The sequence below is a fragment of the Moschus berezovskii genome, chromosome 6 (assembly GCF_049115385.1).
Source record: "Moschus berezovskii isolate FMDL1 chromosome 6, NW_MosBer_1.0, whole genome shotgun sequence".
NCBI lineage: Eukaryota > Metazoa > Chordata > Mammalia > Artiodactyla > Moschidae > Moschus > Moschus berezovskii.
Window position 1 is genome coordinate 122976216 of NC_142465.1, and position 17307 is coordinate 122993522.

A 17307-nucleotide genomic window follows, 5' to 3' on the forward strand; every position below is an offset into this window, starting at 1 on the left:
CACGAATCCAGCACGCCAGGCCTCCCTGTCCATCACCAACTCCCGGAGTTCACTCAAACTCATGTCCACAGAGTTGGTGATGCCATCCAGCCATCTCATTCTCCGTCGTCCCCTTCTCTCCCGCCCCCAATCCCTCCCAGCATCAGAGTCTTTTCCAGTGAGTCAGCTCGTCGCATGAGGTGGCCAAAGTATTGGAGCTTCAGCTTCAGCATCAGTCCTTCCAATGAACACCCGGGATCGATCTCCTCTAGAATGGACTGGTTGGATCTCCTTGCAGTCCAAGGGACTCTCAAGAGTCTTCTCCAGCACCACAGTTCAAAAGCATCAATTCTTCGGCGATCAGCTTTCTTCACAGTCCAACTCTCACATCCATACATGACCACGGGAAAAACCATAACCTGACTAAATGGACTTTTGTTGGCAAAGTGATGTTTCTGCTTTTTAATATGCTGTCTAGGTGGTCATAACTTTCCTTCCAAGGAGTAAGCGTCTTTTAATTTCATGGCTGCAGTCACCATCTGCAATGATTTTGGAGCCCAGAAAAATAAAGTCTGTCACTGTTTCCACTGTTTCCCCATCTATTTGCCATGAAGTGATGGGACTGGACGCCATGATCTTTGTTTTCTGAATGTTGAGCTTCAAGCCAACCTTTTCACTCTCCTCTTTCACTTTCATCAAAAGGCCCTTTAGGTCATCTTCACTTTCTGCCCTAAGGGTGGTGTCATCTGCATATCGGAGGTCCTGTTAGCACTCATTTTAAGCAATGTACCTGTGTCCTTTTCCTCATGTGCTTGGAGTTTATCAAGCTTCTTAGATGTGTCGGTGGATGGGTGGATAGATGGATGGATGGAGGATGGATGGATACACGGATAAGTGGGTGGGTGGACGGGCGGCTAGATGAACGGATGGGTGGATAGATGGATGATGGATGCATCGCTGGGTGGATGACAAACAGAGGGAGAGGTGGATGTTCCTCAACGTCAGCAGAGCGCGCCCAGAGCTCATGACCCCGCTCGGTCCTGAGCCCCCTCTCACCTGGCAGCTGTGCCATAAATACTCCCGGGGGCTGATCAGCCACCTTTGAAGACTCACTGCACAAGATCACCAGCTCCCTGAGGTGCAGTTCCACCCCGCCCCGTTACACACAGGGGAGTGGAGACGAAGACGGCCCTGAGGACCGGCAGTCAGCCACCGGCCCGGGTCCTGCACACGCCTCGTCACTGCCCCGCCCAACCAGCCACCCCACACCCGAGGACCACCTTCTGAACGCGGCGCCTCACTCAAATCCACCTCCTCGATCCAGAAGCCCCTTGAGGGACGTTCTCACTGCAAAACTTACTCATTCCCTATTGGGTTGTTTCGTCTGCCTTCAGCACACGTTTGCAGCATGCAGCTCCTCTGCCCAGGCAGGCGAGCAGCAGACACACAGACGGCAAGCTGAGACTGCACAAGGGCCTTGGGCCCCAGAGAGGAGGTCCCTCACTCAGGAGAGGGAGGGAAGAGACCAGAAGGCTGCCTGGAGGAGGTGCCTCTGCAGCCATCGGTCAAAAATGAGCGGGAAGTCATCCAGCATCTCATCTCTGAGGATGATGCTCCCTGTAAGTTTTCGTGGCTCTACAAGCTAAAGAAGTTCCACTCAATCCCTGTTTTGCTAAGAACTGTTATCAGGAAGGAGTATCATATTTTACCTATTGTATCTATGGACATAGCTCTGCGAAACTTTCTCCCTAGCCCGCTGATGGATTACATTAGTTGATTTTTAAATGCTGAACCAACCTTTCAAGCCCAAAACAAACCCCACTTGTATCATATTTTACCTATTGTACCTATGGATATAATTCTGCAAAACTTTTCCCCAGCCCATTGATGGATTACATTAGTTGACTTTTAAACGCTGAGCCGACCTTTCAGCCCAAAACAAACCCCACTTGTTCGTAGTCACAGCTCATTCCTTTCGTACACTGTCGGATTCGATTTGCTAATGTTTTGTCGAGAGCTTTTGCATCCTACATGCGTGAAAAATCCTAGCCTATAGTCTCCTTTTCTTGTAATTAATTAATTAATCTTTGTCTTGGCGCTAGAGCGACAGAGCTTCACAGATGAGTTACGAGACAGCCCCTCCGCTGTTTCCAGGAACCGGCATAATGTCTCCCTTCATCGTTCGGCACAATTCACCGGTGAGGCCGTCTGGGGAAGGTGCTGTGTGCGTGCTCAATCTCTCAGTCGTGTCCGACTCTTGGCGACCCCATGGACTGTAGCCCGCCAGTGTCCTGTGTCCATAGGATTTTTCAGGCAAGCATACGGGAGTGGGTGTCCATTTCCTCTTCCAGGGGACCTTCCCGACCCATGGTTTGAACCGACGTCTCTTGCATCTCTTGTATTGGTAGGCAGGTTCTTTACCACCAATGCCATTTGGGGATGTTGCTGCTGCTGCTGAGTCTCTTCAGTCGTGTCCGACTCTGCGTGACCCCATAGACGGCAGCCCACCAGGCTCCCCCGTCCCTGGGATTCTCCAGGCAAGAACACTGCAGTGGGTTGCCATTTCCTTCTCCAATGCATAAAAGTGAAAGGGAAGTCGCTCAGTCCTGTCCGACTCTTCGCAACCCCATGGACTGCAGCCTACCAGGCTCTTCCATCCATGGGATTTTCCAGGCAAGAGTACTGGAGTGGATTGCCATTGCCTTCTCCATTGGGAAGGTTGCTAATTGTTAATTCAATTTCTTTAATAGGTATGGGCCTATTCAGATTGCCTGTTTCTTGCATGAGCTTTGGCAGATTGTGTCCTTGAAGGAACTGGTCCATCTCACCTAGATGATAAAATTAGCGGCACAGAGTTGCTCCCAGTATTCCCTTACTGCCCTTTCAGCATCCATGGGATCTGTAGTGGTGGCCCAGTTTTCTGATATTATGAATTTGTGTATTCTCTGTGTGTTTTTGGCCTTGATAGGGATTGATCAATTTTACTGCTCTTTCCAATGAGCCCACTGTGAGTGTCCATGGCCGTCAGTGCTGTGTCCCTGCTTCCCACCTCATTAGCGTCTACTGTTTTCTATCCCTCTTTCTCTTCTTCTTTCTTTGGATTCAGCTTGTTGTCCTGTTCCAGTTTCCTAAAGTAAGAGCTTAATTGTCGGTCCCAGATCTCCCTTCTTTTCTGATACACCCATTCTTCTGTAAATTTCTCTGTAACACTACTTTTGCTGCATCCTACCCATTTTGATAACACAGTTTCGTTTTCATTTACTTCATAATATTTTTCAGCTTCTCTTGAGCCTTTCCTTTGACCTTCGTGCTGTTTCTTCTGCAGATAATTGGAGGTTTTCCAGCCATCTCTCTCTTACGGATTTCCCGTTTAATTCCATTGTGGTCTGAGAGCGTAGTTTATAAGATTACAAGGCCTTTGAACTTGTGAAGGTTCATTTTGCAGCCCAGAATGCTGTGAGCCTGAGAAGAATGCCGCTGCTGCGCTTGGGGAAGGTGTCAGCCGCGGGCAGCCGGTGGACGGCGCTGTGACTTCAGCTCCATCTTTATAAGCATCCCTCTGCCCCGTCCTGACAGGAGCCCAGGCCCACTGTCAGTGGATTCGGCCATCTGTCCTCGCAGGTCGAGCGACCTTTGCCCGCTGCTCGGACGCTCTGCTGTCGGGGGCAGGTACATCTACCTCTGCCAGGCAGTCAGAGGGATGAGGCGGAAGGGCGAAGGAGCTGGGGGCTTGTCTGGGCAGGGAGGGGGCCACACCGAGGGGAGGGAGCCAGGTCCGGGCCAGTTTGGCGAACCCAGAGAGGGGAGCCTAGGCTCACCCTCCCCAGGGAGCATGTGCATTGGATACCAGGGGCTCAGACCCCTGTGTTCACACGGCAGACAGACACGGGCCGGTCCCAGGCCGCCCACGTCCTGCTGCCCACCCTGTGTGTGGCCCCCGTGAGTGTGGGCAGGACCCGTGACTCGCTTCTGAACAAGGGAACACATCACAAGTGAAGGTGTCCGTGACCTCCTCACGTGGGAACTGTCTCCGTGGACCGGGGCAAAGCGGCCACTTTAGGACAAACACACACCAGGATGGAGGGTGGCCTCTGGCCAACAAACAGGCAGCAGAAAGGGAAGCCAGAGTCCTGTGACCAAAGGAAGCTCGACAGGGCCAGCCGCTCCACTGAGCGCAAAGCACCGCGGCAGCGGGAGGCCACAGCGGAGGCCCGGCAGCACCGGCCCGCCCGCAGAGACCGCAGGTGAGGCGCGTGCGAGGCCTGAGCTCCCGGCAGAGCTCAGCAGCGCAGGGGCCGCCGCAGCTAGTCCCCAGGCCAGGCCCAGGAGCCCGGGGATGTCACCAGCGGCCCCAAACCCACAGTGCTGAGAGCCGAGCTCAGGAAGGAAGCAGGGCAGAAAGTGGGGAGCAGCAGGCGTGGGTGGGCCGGGGTCCAGGGGGGCCCACGAGACTGGGGTGCAAGGCCCCCCACCCCAGCCAGCCCCCAGCTCCAGCTCCTGGCTCCCAGTCCAATTCGCTGGGGACGGTCAGTGGAAGTGACGAAGCCGGTGGCATCAGGTACGAGCTGTGGTGAGGGGTGACAGACCTGGGGCCGTGTAGGGGGAGGGGCGGTGCCTGGCGGGCCAGTGGAACACATCATAATGCACGCAGTTTGGGGAGAATTACCATATTTTTCAAATGCCTTCAAACTTATTTTCCTTCCACCGTCCCCAAGTTTCTCCAGCCCCATTGCTGATTAGTTCCAGCTAAATCTGCCTTTTCTCATCAAAAGAAAAGATCATGCATTTTATTTTCAATTAAGTTGCAGGAATCCATCAGGAGTAATCCAGCCAAACCTCATCATTCACAATCCAATTTCTCAAACTGCCAGGAGCCGGGAGGTGTGAGGCAGGGTGGGCCTGGGGGTCACCCCAGGGGGGTGCGTCCACTCCCCCCCCAGTCTGGGTAAGGGCTGCGGCATGCCCAGAAGAGTTGCTGGCAGGGCACATCGCCAACCGTGCCCAGAGCCCCTCAGGGCGCCCATGGACCTCACTGGCAGAACTCGGGCCCTGGCCGCCCACCAGGAGGGCGGTTCCCAGACCCCCGGGGAGCTGCAAGCAGGGATCTGGATCCCCAACCCAGCCCCCCGGCAAGACTAGAAGCAAAGTGGCCCCAAGGCTTCCCATCCCACGTCCCAGGGGGGTCCGGTGGGGCCTGCGGGTGGGCTGCGTCCCCGCGTGACCTGTCCTCCTGTCTCTCTGGACATGACCTCGCCTGCGTCCCAGGTCCCATCTGACCGGGCACCTGTGCTTCTCAAGGCCACAAAAGCCGTGTGGCCCTCCGAGGTCCCCGGGTCCACAGACTGCACATTCCTGGCTTGGCGGGGCCGCGTCCCGGCCGCAGAGGTGGGACGAGTCAGTGGGCCTGAGAGCATGCAACCAGCCCCGCCCCGGCCCCGCCGGGCCCGGCCCCGCCACACCACACCCCGGCCACGCCCCGGCCACGCCACGCCACGCCCCCGGCCACGCCACACCACGCCCCCGGCCACGCCCGGCCACACCCAGGCTACGCCCAGCCCCAGCCCCGCCACACCCCCGCCCCGCCCCGGCCCCGCCACGCCACGCCCCCGGCCCCACCCCGGCCACGGCCACGCCCCGCCCCGCGCCGGCCCCGCCCCGCCCCGGCCCCGGCCACGCCACGCCACACCCACGCCACACCCACGCCACGCCCACGCCACACCCATGCCACGCCACGCCCACCACCCACGCCCCCACGCCACGCCACGCCACACCCACGCCACGCCCCGGCCACGCCCCGCCCACCACCCCACGCCACGCCACACCCACGCCCCGCCACGCCCCGCCACGCCCCGGCCATGCCACACCCACGCCACAGCCCCATCACACCCACGCCCCGCCCCGGCCACGCCCCGCCACGCCCAGGCCCCTCCCCCGCCGGCCCCAGCTCCTCCGCGGCTCCATCGCCCCCCTGCATGGAACACCCTCGCCAGGGCCCCCGGGGCCCCCGGCTCCCCTCTGACCCCCTCGGGCACCCCTCCCCCTTCTAGAAGCTTCTCCACTTGGCATCCAGGACGCCTCCCTCCCTGGACCCTCCTGTTGCTCCTGCCCCTCCAGACCCCTCTGCTCTGAACACTCCCACTCTCTGGGGACCCTCCGTCTTTCTGAAAAATTCCTGCCCCGCCTACTCCAGCCCCGAGGACTCCCAGCACTCCCACCTCAGGGGTCAGCGTGCGCAGGCATCCCGCGGTTCCCCTGCCTGCAGGTCTCACCATCAGCACACCCGTCGCTGACCTGCAGGCCCCCCTGCGCACCCGGCCCCTCCGCCACCTCCCCGCAGGCAAGCCGCAGCCTCTAGGGCCCCTCGTAGTTCGGATGGCGTCACCCACCGGGTGGCCCCCAGGCCTTGGAGCACAGACCCCAGCGTCTCCCACTCCTCATTTGCTCTGGCCGTGTGGCCCCCGCCCGGTGCCGGGTCTCTGCCCTTGCCTTGCCCTCCACCCAGGACCAGCCACCTAACAATGAGCGGAGCACAAAGGCCCCGGCTCAGAAGGAACAGAGAGCTGAGACGCCCTCTCCTCCTGACACCATGGGCTTCTGTGCTGTGTCCTCAGAGCCCATCTGCCTGGAAACCCTCCGTGGGCACGACTCTGTCCACAGCCTCAGACCTGCCTTCTCTACAGCTCGGTCCAGCCACATCACGACCTCCACTTCACCCTCAACATGCACACTGTCCGGCTGGCGTGGGGTACCCCTAGCTAGCTAACCCAGTGCCCCTGTCCAGGTGGTGGTCTTAAGCTGCTCTCCGGGCCTCTCAGCAGCTCCTCCATCCCAACACCCCCCCCCAACTCCCTTGAACTGATGCCTTCCTGCCGTGCACCCTGGAGCACCCCATCCTGGGCAGTGCTTTGAGACGCCTCCTCCAGGCAGCCTGCCCAGCATATCTGTGACTCCGCATACCTGTGACTGTCGTTTTGGGTGCTGTCCGGCTCCCGCCTGGGAGGGGGCACCAGGCCCTCACCCAGCTCTTGTTCTGACACAGACCCTGGAGCACAGTAGTTCCCAGGAAACAGCTGTGACCCAAGTGGGTACGTGAGGAAAGGTGGGGGAGAGCAGACGGGCTAGCGGAAGGAGGCTTAGTAACCAGGGGGCTCGAGGGAGAACCAGGAGGGAGTCTGAAGGGAGCAGGGGGGTCACGGAGGCCAGGCTGGGGGGCACTGCCCGAGGAGGGCCCTGCCAGGCTTGCGGCCCAGGAGACAGTGGCCTGCGGTCTGGAAAGCGGTGCGGGATGCAGGGGGAGAGGGGGTGGCTGGCAGGGGTGGACGGGGAGCTGATGCGTGCCCAGCAGGGCTGCTCCCAGACCCAGATGTGCCATGAGGGTTGTCTGTGCAGAGGACAGAGAAGGCCTGGGTCTGATGGCAGTCCTGTGGGAAACATGGTGGGGCCCCAGCACCCCCAAACCAAAGGCATCTCCCTCCTGGGAGGCCATCGGCTCCCCAGAGCCCCCATCAGCAGCACTAGCCGTGGAGTCCAGTTATCGTCCCCTGTGGACCGAGCCTCCTGCCTGGGCACCCCTGCTGGCTGGGCGCTCACAGAGGCGTGGGGAGTCCAGTGGGGAGGACTTGCTTGGGGGCCACCATGCGTGGACCAGGGGCACGTGGGGCTCCCAGGCCATGGTGGCCAGCTGAGTGTGGGGAGCCAAGTTCCCAGGTCCACACCAGCCCCCAGCCCTGAGCTGAGCACCTTCTGGGCTCCAGATTGCTTAATATTCACAGAGTCCAGCAAGCAAGGCCACGATCCACAGGGTGAGCCAGCAAAGTTGCAGCATCTGCTATGTAAAAATTAAAACAAATCTGCCGTCTCTCTAAGGACATGCAGCTGTCACAGGCGTGGCCAGCACATGACACACGGTGATTTACATGTAGAAAGTACAGAATCACCAACACAGCCAGGAAGCCCCTGCTGCAGGGGCCACAAGCTAGGCTGCCCCTCACCTGTAGCCCCCACCCCGGGACCACCAGCTTCATTCCCAGCAGAGCGGAGCAGGATCAGCCTGTCCTCAGACCTTGGCGGTCACCCACTGAGGCCCACCCCAAAAGGACAGGTCATGGAATCCAGGTTCACAGAGGGGCAGAGGGAAGAGGAATGGACAGCGTCACTGTCCAACTCCGCTCAGTTCAGTTCAGTCGCTCAGTCCAACTCGCTGTGATCCCAGGGACTGCAGCACGCCAGGCCTCCCTGTCATCATCAACTCCCGGAGTTCACTCAAACCCATGTCCATCGAGTCGGTGATGCCATCCAGCCATCTCATCCCCTGTCGTCCCCTTCTCCCCCTGCCTTCAATCCTTCCCAGCAGCAGGATCTTTTCCAATGAGTCAGCTCTTCACATCAGGTGGCCAAAGTATTGGAGTTGCAGCTTCAACATCAGTCCTTCCAATGAATATTCAGGACTGATTTCCTTTAGGATGGACTGGTTGGATCTCCTTGCAGTCCAAGGGACTCCCAAGAGTCTTCTCCAGCACCATAGTTCAAAAGCATCAATTCTACTGCGATCAGCTTTCTTCACAGTCCAACTCTCACATCCATACATGACCACTGGAAAAACCACAGCCTTGACTAGAAGGACCTTTGTTGGCAAAGTAATGTCTCTGCTTTTTAATATACTATCTAGGTTGGTCATAACTTTCCTTCCAAGGAGTAAGCATCTTTTAATTTCATGGCTGCAATCAGCATCCGCAGTGATTTTGGAGCCCCCCAAAAATAAAGTCTGGCACTGTTTCCACTGTTCCCCCATCTATTTGCCATACAGTGATGGGACCAGATGCCATGATCTTAGTTTTCTGAATGTTGAGTTTTAAGCCAACTTTTTCACTCTCCTCTTTCACTTTCATCAAGAGGCTCTTTAGTTCCTCTTCACTTTCTGTCATAAGGGTGGTGTCATCTGCATATCTGAGGTTATTGATATTTCTCCCGGCAATCTTGATTCCAGCTTGTGCTTCCTCCAGCCCAACGTTTCTCATCGTGTACTCTGCATAGAAGTTAAATAAGCTGGGTGACAATATACAGCCTTGACGTACTCCTTTCCCGATTTGGAACCAGTCTGTTGTTCCATGTCCAGTTCTAACTGTTGCTTCCTGACCTGCATAAAGATTTCTCATGAGGCAGGTGAGGTGGTCTGGTATTTCTATCTCTTCAAGAATTTTCCACAGATTGTTGTGATCCACACAAAGGTTTTGGCATAGCCAATAAAGCAGAAATAAATGTTTTTCAGGAACTCTCTTGCTTTTTTGATGATCCAGCAGATGTTAACAATTTGATCTCTGGTTCCTCTGCCTTTTGTAAATCCAGCTTGAACACCTGGAAGTTCATGGTTCACATACTGTTGAAGCCTGGCTTGGAGAATTTTGAGCATGACTTTACTAGTGTCTAAAATGAGTGCAATTGTGCGGTAGTTTAGCATTCTTTGGCATTGCCTTTCTTGGGGATTAGAACAAAAACTGAGCTTTTCCAGTCCTGTGGCCACTACTGAGTTTTCCAAATTTGCTGGCATATTGAGTGCATCACTTTCGCAGTATCATCTTTCAAGATTTGAAATAGCTCAACTGGAATTCCATAACCTCCACTAGCTTTGTTTGTCATGATGCTTCCTGAGGCCCCCTTGACTTCACATTCCAGGATGTCTGGCTCTAGGTGAGTGATCACACCATCATGATTATCTGGGTCGTGAAGACCTTTTTTCTTAATATCTTTTACTGGCTCCACGGCACTGGAGCAGCCATGAAGAGATACCCCACGTCCAAGGTAAGAGAAACCCAAGTAAGACGGTAGGAGCTGAGAAAGGGCATCAGAGGGCAGACAGACGGAAACCACAATCACGGAAAACTAGCCAATCTGATCACACGGACCACAGCCCTGTCTAACTCAATGAAACTAAGCCATGCTATGTGGGGCCACCCAAAACGGACGGGTCATAGTGGAGAGGTCTGACAGAATGTGGTCCACTGGAGAAGGGAATGGCAAACCACTTCAGTATTCTTGCCTTGAGAACCCCATGAACAGTATGAAAAGGCAAAAAGATAGGACACTGAAAGATGAACTCTCCAGGTCGGTAGGTGCCCAGTATGCTACTGGAGATCAGTGGAGAAATAACTCCAGAAAGAATGAGGGGATGGAACCAAAGCAAAAACAACACCACATTGTGGATGGGACTGGTGATGGAAGCAGGGTCTGATGCTGCAAAGAGCAATACTGCATAGGAACCTGGAATGTTAGGTCCATGAATCAAGGCAAAATGGAAGTGATCAAACAGGAGATGGCAAGAGTGAATGTCGACACTCTAGGAACCAGTGAACTAAGATGGACTGGAATGGGTGAATTTAACTCAGATGACCATTATATCTACTACTGTGGGCAGGAATCCCTTAGAAGAAATGGAGTAGCCATCATGGTCAACAAAAGAGTCCGAAATGCAGTACTTGGATGCAATCTCAAAAACGACAGAATGATCTCTGTTCGTTTCCAAGGCAAACCATTCAATACCACGGTGATCCAAGTCTATGCCCCAATCAGTAACGCTGAAGAAGCTGAAATTGAACGGTTCTATGAAGACCTACAACCTTTTAGAACTTTTAGAACTAACACCTTTTAGAACTAACACCCAAAAAAGATGTCCTTTTCATTATAGGGGACTGGAATGCAAAAGTAGGAAGTCAAGAAACACCTGGAGTAACAGGCAAATTTGGCCTTGGAGCACAGAATGAAGCAGGGCAAAGGCTAATAGAGTTTTGCCAAGAGAACGCACTGGTCATAGCAAACACCCTCTTCCAACAACACAAGAGAAGACTCTACACATGGACATCACCAGATGGTCAACACCGAAATCAGATTGAGTATATTCTTTGCAGCCAAAGATGGAGAAGCTGTATACAGTTAGCAAAAACAAGACCAGGAGCTGACTGTGGCTCAGATCATGAACTCCTTATTGCCAAATTCAGACTGAAATTGAAGAAAGTAGGGAAAACCACTAGACCATTGAGATATGACCTAAATCAAATCCCTTATGATTATACAGTGGAAGTGAGAAATAGATTTAAGGGACTAGATCTGATAGATAGAGTGCCTGATGAACTCTGGACGGAGGTTCGTGACATTGTACAGGAGACAGGGTCCAAGACCATCCCCATGGAAAAGAAATGCAAAAAAGCAAAGTGGCTGTCTGAGGAGGCCTTACAAATAGCTGTGAAAAGAAGAGAAGTGAAAAGCAAAGGAGAAAAGGAAAGATACAAGCATCTGAATGCAGAGTTCCAAAGAATAGCAAGGGGAGATAAGAAAGCCTTCCTCAGCGATCAATGCAAAGAAATAGAGGGAAAGAATAAAGATCCCTTCAAGAAAATTAGACACCAAGGGAACACTTTCCAACTATGGCTGTTTTATCTGACACGATGGACATGAGTGTGAGTAGACTCCGGGAGCTGGTAAAGGACACGGAGGCCTGGCGGGGTGTAGTCCTTGGGGTCGCCAAGGGTCGGAGAGACTGAGCTGAACTGCTCAGTAACAGCAGGAGGCCCCGCCCCGCCCGCCCGCCCAGGCCCCGCCCGCCCGCCCAGGCCCCGCCCCGCCCGCCCGCCCAGGCCCCGCCCCGCCCGCCCGCCCAGGCCCCGCCCCGCCCGCCCGTCCAGGCCCCGCCCCGCCCTCCCAGGCCCCGCCCCGCCCCGCCCGCCCAGGCCCCGCCCCGCCCCGCCCAGGCCCCGCCCACCACCACGGACGTGACCTCGGCCGGCAGACCTCTCCGCGCCTCTAGCCTGGGGCCCTCTTCTGGTCTGCCAGGCTGAGGGCGGCGTCGGGGCCTGGAGGGTCGAGGCTCTAGGGTGGGAGTTGGGACCACGAGAGACGCTTTTCATTTGCAACAGAAGCAGCATGTTAATGAGATAAGGCAACAGAACGCTGTGAGACGAATTTCCCGAGGAGCCTCTGCCCTCCGCGGTGTCTCCGCAAATCTGCAGCACACAGCCCAGGACCCCCACTCCCAGCCACCTTGAGAAATCGCGCCCCTGTGTCTCGATGGAGTCTTGGAGCACAGATGAATTTTTAATTTTCAACATCTTTGTGTGTATCGCTTTTTAAGACCAAATAAAATAAGTCCTCCAGGACAGGTAAGCATTTATTTTCAAACACAAGTCTGGTGTGTGAAGTGGGGCGATAACCACGGGACTGCGCCCAGGCCGAGCCTCCGCTCAGTGCTGTGACCACACGCCGGGATTGTGCTTTTATTGACATGATGCTTTTTTTTTAACAGACTTTGTTTTGCTTGTGTGTGTGTGTGTGTTAATTGGAGGATTGTGTAAAACAGCCAGTGGAAGGTGCCGGAGGGGCGCTCTAAAACGCTAAAGGGTGGGACGTTGGGGGTGCGGGGTAGGTTCGGAAGGGAGGGGACGTGTGTTCTTGCCGCTCATTCACGTCGTTTGTGGCGGAAGCCAAGGCAACAGTGACATGAGGCGTTTTAAAGAGAGAGTCTGGGTTATAAACGGCGGGGCCCCCAACGGGGGAGGAAGCACACCGAGCCCCGAGGGGCCCCCCGGCCAGCCAGTGTCCCCCAACCCGAGGCCGGTTCCCGAGCAGCTGGACGCTTGTTGGTCCTTGTCGGACCCAGGCTGGACCCGCGCCCACCCGGCCTCACCTGGAGGGAGCCCCTGGCCGCTCCAGGGATCGGGGATCGGGTCTCTGCAGGCAGCCCCCGCAGATGCGAGCGGGCGCCCCCTCGACCCAGCAGGGCACACGGTGTCCGCCCTCCCGCGTCAGGGGCGAGGCCGGGAGGACCCCGTGCACTGCTCTCAGGCGGCCGCCAGCTCCCTGCCGGTGCACGTCGTGGGCGCTGCCAGCCGTGGCTCTTCCCAGATCCTGCCGCCTGAGCTATCACTTCTCGCGGTGAGCACGGCGCCCAGGCAGCGCCGCGGCCGGAGGGGCTGCGGCCCGATGGCCGGCTTGGGGCCCGACCGGCGCGGCGTCTTGCTGCTCGGCCCTCCCGACGGTTTTAAATGGGCTTTATGGCGCCACTGTAATTTGAAACTCAGCATTTTTTCAACATGTGTAGAGCCAATTGCATTTACTTTTCTATGAAACGAGTCCACTCTTTGCCCATTTTGTTCTGTCCTATTGGTGAACTATCAGGCTTCCCAGGTGGCACTCGTGGTAAAGAATCTGCCTGCACTGCAGGAGAAGAATACAGGAAACTCAGGTTCGAATCCTGGGTTGGGAAGATCCCCTGGAGGAGGAAATGTCAACCCACACCAGTATTCTTGCCTGGAGAATCCCACGGACAGAGGAGCCTGGCGGGCTACAGTTGATGGGGTCTCAAAGAATCAGACAGGACTGAAGTGACTTACCACACACACACATCACATAAGGTCTTCAGGATTCATGGTGTTGATGAAAAATTAATCAGTCAAGCTACAAAAGAAATGGAACATTTTATTTGAGCCAAATTTGAGGATTATAACCCAGGCAGGGCATGTCAGTAAGATCTGAGAACTGTTCTGTCAAGGCACAGTGATACAAGGTTTTTGAGACCTTGTATCTCAACCTTGAGGGTTGGACATCAAACGACATATTATTGACGATTTACACAATCCAGATCTAAGTGTCATCATGGTCCCTCAGGAGATTAAGAAGGAATTTATCTTTAAGGAGTTGTCTTGCTGATGCTGGGAGAGTATTGGTCTTCGTGGTTGAGCAGGTATTTCTGCCAATGGGGAAAGTTTGGTTGATGCGTACTGCAGATACACCATACACAGACACGCACAGGAGGGGAAGACATGGGTCCGAAGGGTAGAGAACACTTTCTGTACAAACTCCTCTTGCCATAAAATATGAATTGCATTTCACAACAGGAAAACTCTGTGCTTGCATCAAAGACCCAGGCTCCATCAATCTTGTGGTTCTGCCACACTCCACATGACCCAGAATGGCTGCTCTGGCTCCAACCACCCCATCCACATTCCAGCCAGCAAGAGGAAACTCCTCCCACCTGGAGGACATTTCCTGGAAGTGGTGCTTCCAGTTACTTAGCATCTATCTGGTCCCCAGGCCTCACCGAGCTACAAAGGAGCCTGGAGGTGTGGCCTTTATTTCAAGAGGCTTCATGACAACACACAAGCAGAATGCAGTTGGGGAGGCCAGCCGCTATCTCAGAAGCAGGTACTACAGGAGAGGCCACTCCCCACCCACAGAACTCGGTTCTGGAAGCATGAGGCTCACAGATGAAGCTGGGGGCCTCAACTGCCCAGGGACGGTGTCCCTGAGGGGTCCCAGCAGGGGCTGAGGTCTGAGTGAGGGTGACCAGACCTGACCCCACAAGTTCTTGGGGTGTGTGGGGTGTGAACAGTCTCCCTAGCCTGGGGTCGGCCCCTGGTTTGTGGGGAAGGATTTGGGGGAGAGTGCTGATCCCTCCTCCCCCGAGAAGCCAGAGGCACCTGGTCCAGGAGTGGGGATCCCACCCTACCCACAGAGCAGGCCTGGAAGGGGGCTAAAGACACATCTGGGATGGAGGCCCCACAGAGCCACAGAGCAGGGAGACGCAAGGATCCCTGCCCCTTCAGCACTGCCTACAGGACTCGGGGGGAGCCGCACCATCGGGGGACTCTGTGTGAGGGGACATGTCAGGAGCCCCAGCCCCGTAACAAGCACCATCTACGCTGCCTTAAACACAGAATGCCCCAGGACAGGCTGGGAGCTGGACGCCAGGGCCACACTTGGGGGCTCAGGCTTCACTGCCTGGACCAGGAGACCCCAGTGTCCAGTCTCTGCCCCGTGGCCTCAAATCAAGAGGGCCAGGGCCCCGAGCAATGAGCACACAGGCTTAACTGCAGGAGCTGAGAGACCAGCCCGAGGGCCCCCAGCCACCCCTGCAGACCCCCGCACGCGGAAGCCGCCCTGCCCACCGGTCCCCCAGGACCCGGACCTGCCCACATAGCCCCTGGGAAAACCTACTTCCCTCCACCAGCCCCCACACTGCCCGCCCGAGGCCTCGTCTCCACTGAGCCCAGGACACCCCTACGTGACCCAGGGCTGAGACCCCAAACACAGGTGCCCCCACTTTAAACCGCCCTGCGAGGGACAGAATTCAGACCATCTACGAGATGCTCCACCCCCTGGTCAGAGACCGAAGAGCAGGACCCGGTGAGCAGCGTGCCCAGGCTGGCCAACACCCACAGCGGGCACACACCACTGCGCACCCCCTCCAAGCTCAAATCAGCCCACTCTGCACTGTCTGAAACAGATGGGGAAAATTAGCTGGAAGCAGCAAGAGCGGACAGGCTGGAGTCAGGCCCCAGGAGACTGGACTTTGGACAAATCCTCTCAACTGTAAAACATCTGCAGCCTGGAGCCCCAGGGCCCTCCGGGCATGACCCAAGCTAAGGACACAGAGTGCTCTCGGGCCCGGGCAGGGGTCCACCAGCAACCCCACCCACCATAGCCCTGCCCAGGATGGGGGACCAGGCCGTCAGCACTGGGCCGAGGGAGCTTCCGAGACGGGGGCTCCCTGGGGCTACCCTCCATCAGAGGAGCCGGTGCCAGGCTGGGCGCACCTGGTGGGGCCTCAAGGCAGGGCAAGGAGCGCCGACGTCCATGCCAACACTGCAAAACCTGGGCAGACAAGCAGGCGAACGTAGGCAGGGCTGAGCGGGCAGCCCTGAAAGGCGGAGCCAGCCCCAGAGGAGTGGGCGGAGCGGGGGTGCAGGAGCCCCAACCCCACCACAAGCGAGCACAGGCCCCGGGCGGGAGGGCTCTGTCCCTCTCGTCCCCCTTGGACCACAGCCAAGGCTGCGCCGCGGCGAGGCAGCCCCAGCGGGCCGACCAGGAGCACCCGGAATCCCAGCAGAGAGAAGGCGGCCGTCAGACACGGGACAGATCTATCCAGGAAGATGTTTTATTTTCAAGTTTCTATGGAAATGTTACAAACAATGGAAACTGAAAAGAAAAAAACATTTAAAGTTTCAAACTACCACTTTAAAATAAAAATATGATTAGGTGAAGTAATAAATAACGACCCCCAGAACACTGAGAGATGAGGCGCGCGCGGGCCGGGGGCAGGCCCAGGCCAGGCACCCTCCCCAGCCCGGCCGCCAGCCGCTTGGCGTGCTAGGGAGGCAGGAATGAAAGGGCCACACCGTCCAAATCTTGACTTTATTTTTTTAATATAAAAAATGCAATTTTGGAAACCCACCCTACCTTTTCCCCTAACATAATGCTTTTACATCTTAAAAATAAAAATAAAGTACTAATTCTATATACATCACATGTACCATACAAAAATGTATCCAAAGTTTCTATTGCTACCAAAGTGTTCTAAATTAAAACGAGTTACAGAAAGCCCCTCATTGTAAACAAAAGATTACAAGTTACAAAATCAAAGCACACACAGCCAGAGTCATTTATACAACAACCAACATCCTGCTCCCAAAGCAAGTTGAATTTTTATGTGCCTGTATAAAAATGCATATCAATATACTTCTGCAAATTTATTTTTCATTATAAAGCAAATGAATACACTTTCTACAATAAATAATCCGCTGGGAGGCACACCGTGGGAGGCTGGCAGGTGGACACGGTGGCGGGGGAGGCCCAGGAGGCCCGCCCCGGCCCTCACGGAGGCGGCGGAGTGTTTTTGGTGATTTGCGAGTGATGCACGCGGCATAAATTTATTCTCCACCTCTTTCCACAAAGTACCATTCAAAATAATGTCATTTTCTTTCTTAAAATACACATTTGTCATTGTAAATGTACATCCCGTCTATTAAATAAGTGGTACTCTGTGTAAAGAGTATGATTTACAAAATTATTAAACATTCAAAAGTCTTTAAAAAGAAAGAGAGAGCGCTACAGATTGAAGAAATGACGCCAGCAGGCCCCCCGGTGCCCTGTGAGGGGCACAGAGCGGCGCTCGGGGTGCACCCACGCCGTCAGGGGCGCCCAGGTGGGGACGGGTCATAGAAAACTGGGAAAGAAAACCTCGCCCTCCCTGGGAGAAAGAACCCAACTATGCCTAACACTCAGAATAAGTTAAGAGGCGAGCAGTGCGCAGCGTGTGCGGCCGCGCTGGGCGAGCCGCCGCTCAGTCTATGTCGCTGAGGTCGCTGGCTGGCTCCCCGCGCACGCGGCTCAGGTGGCTCCTGGCGCGGTCGAAGGCGACCCGCACGGCCTTGCGGACGCTCGAGTTCCTGCCCTCCATCATCTTCAGCTTGTCGATCGTCTCGTCGACGCCCAGGGGGACCATCTTGGACTTCGGAAGCCACTGCCTGTGAGGAAATAAATGGACTGTGAAGCCCGAGCGCG

The 17307-nt window shown here is 55.7% G+C and overlaps 1 protein-coding gene across 4 annotated transcripts in view; it reads right to left on the reverse strand.

The window, feature by feature from the left end:
* Positions 1–16144: 16144 nt before the first annotated feature.
* Positions 16145–17307, reverse strand: part of BRD1 (bromodomain containing 1) — a 35397-nt gene continuing 34234 nt past the window's right edge. For all 4 annotated transcript variants that reach the window (XM_055394675.2, XM_055394676.2, XM_055394678.2 and 1 more), the window contains one exon: positions 16145–17270. In XM_055394675.2, the coding sequence (XP_055250650.1) occupies positions 17087–17270 (184 nt within the window). In that variant the 3' untranslated portion in view covers positions 16145–17086. The remainder of the gene's footprint in view (positions 17271–17307) is intronic.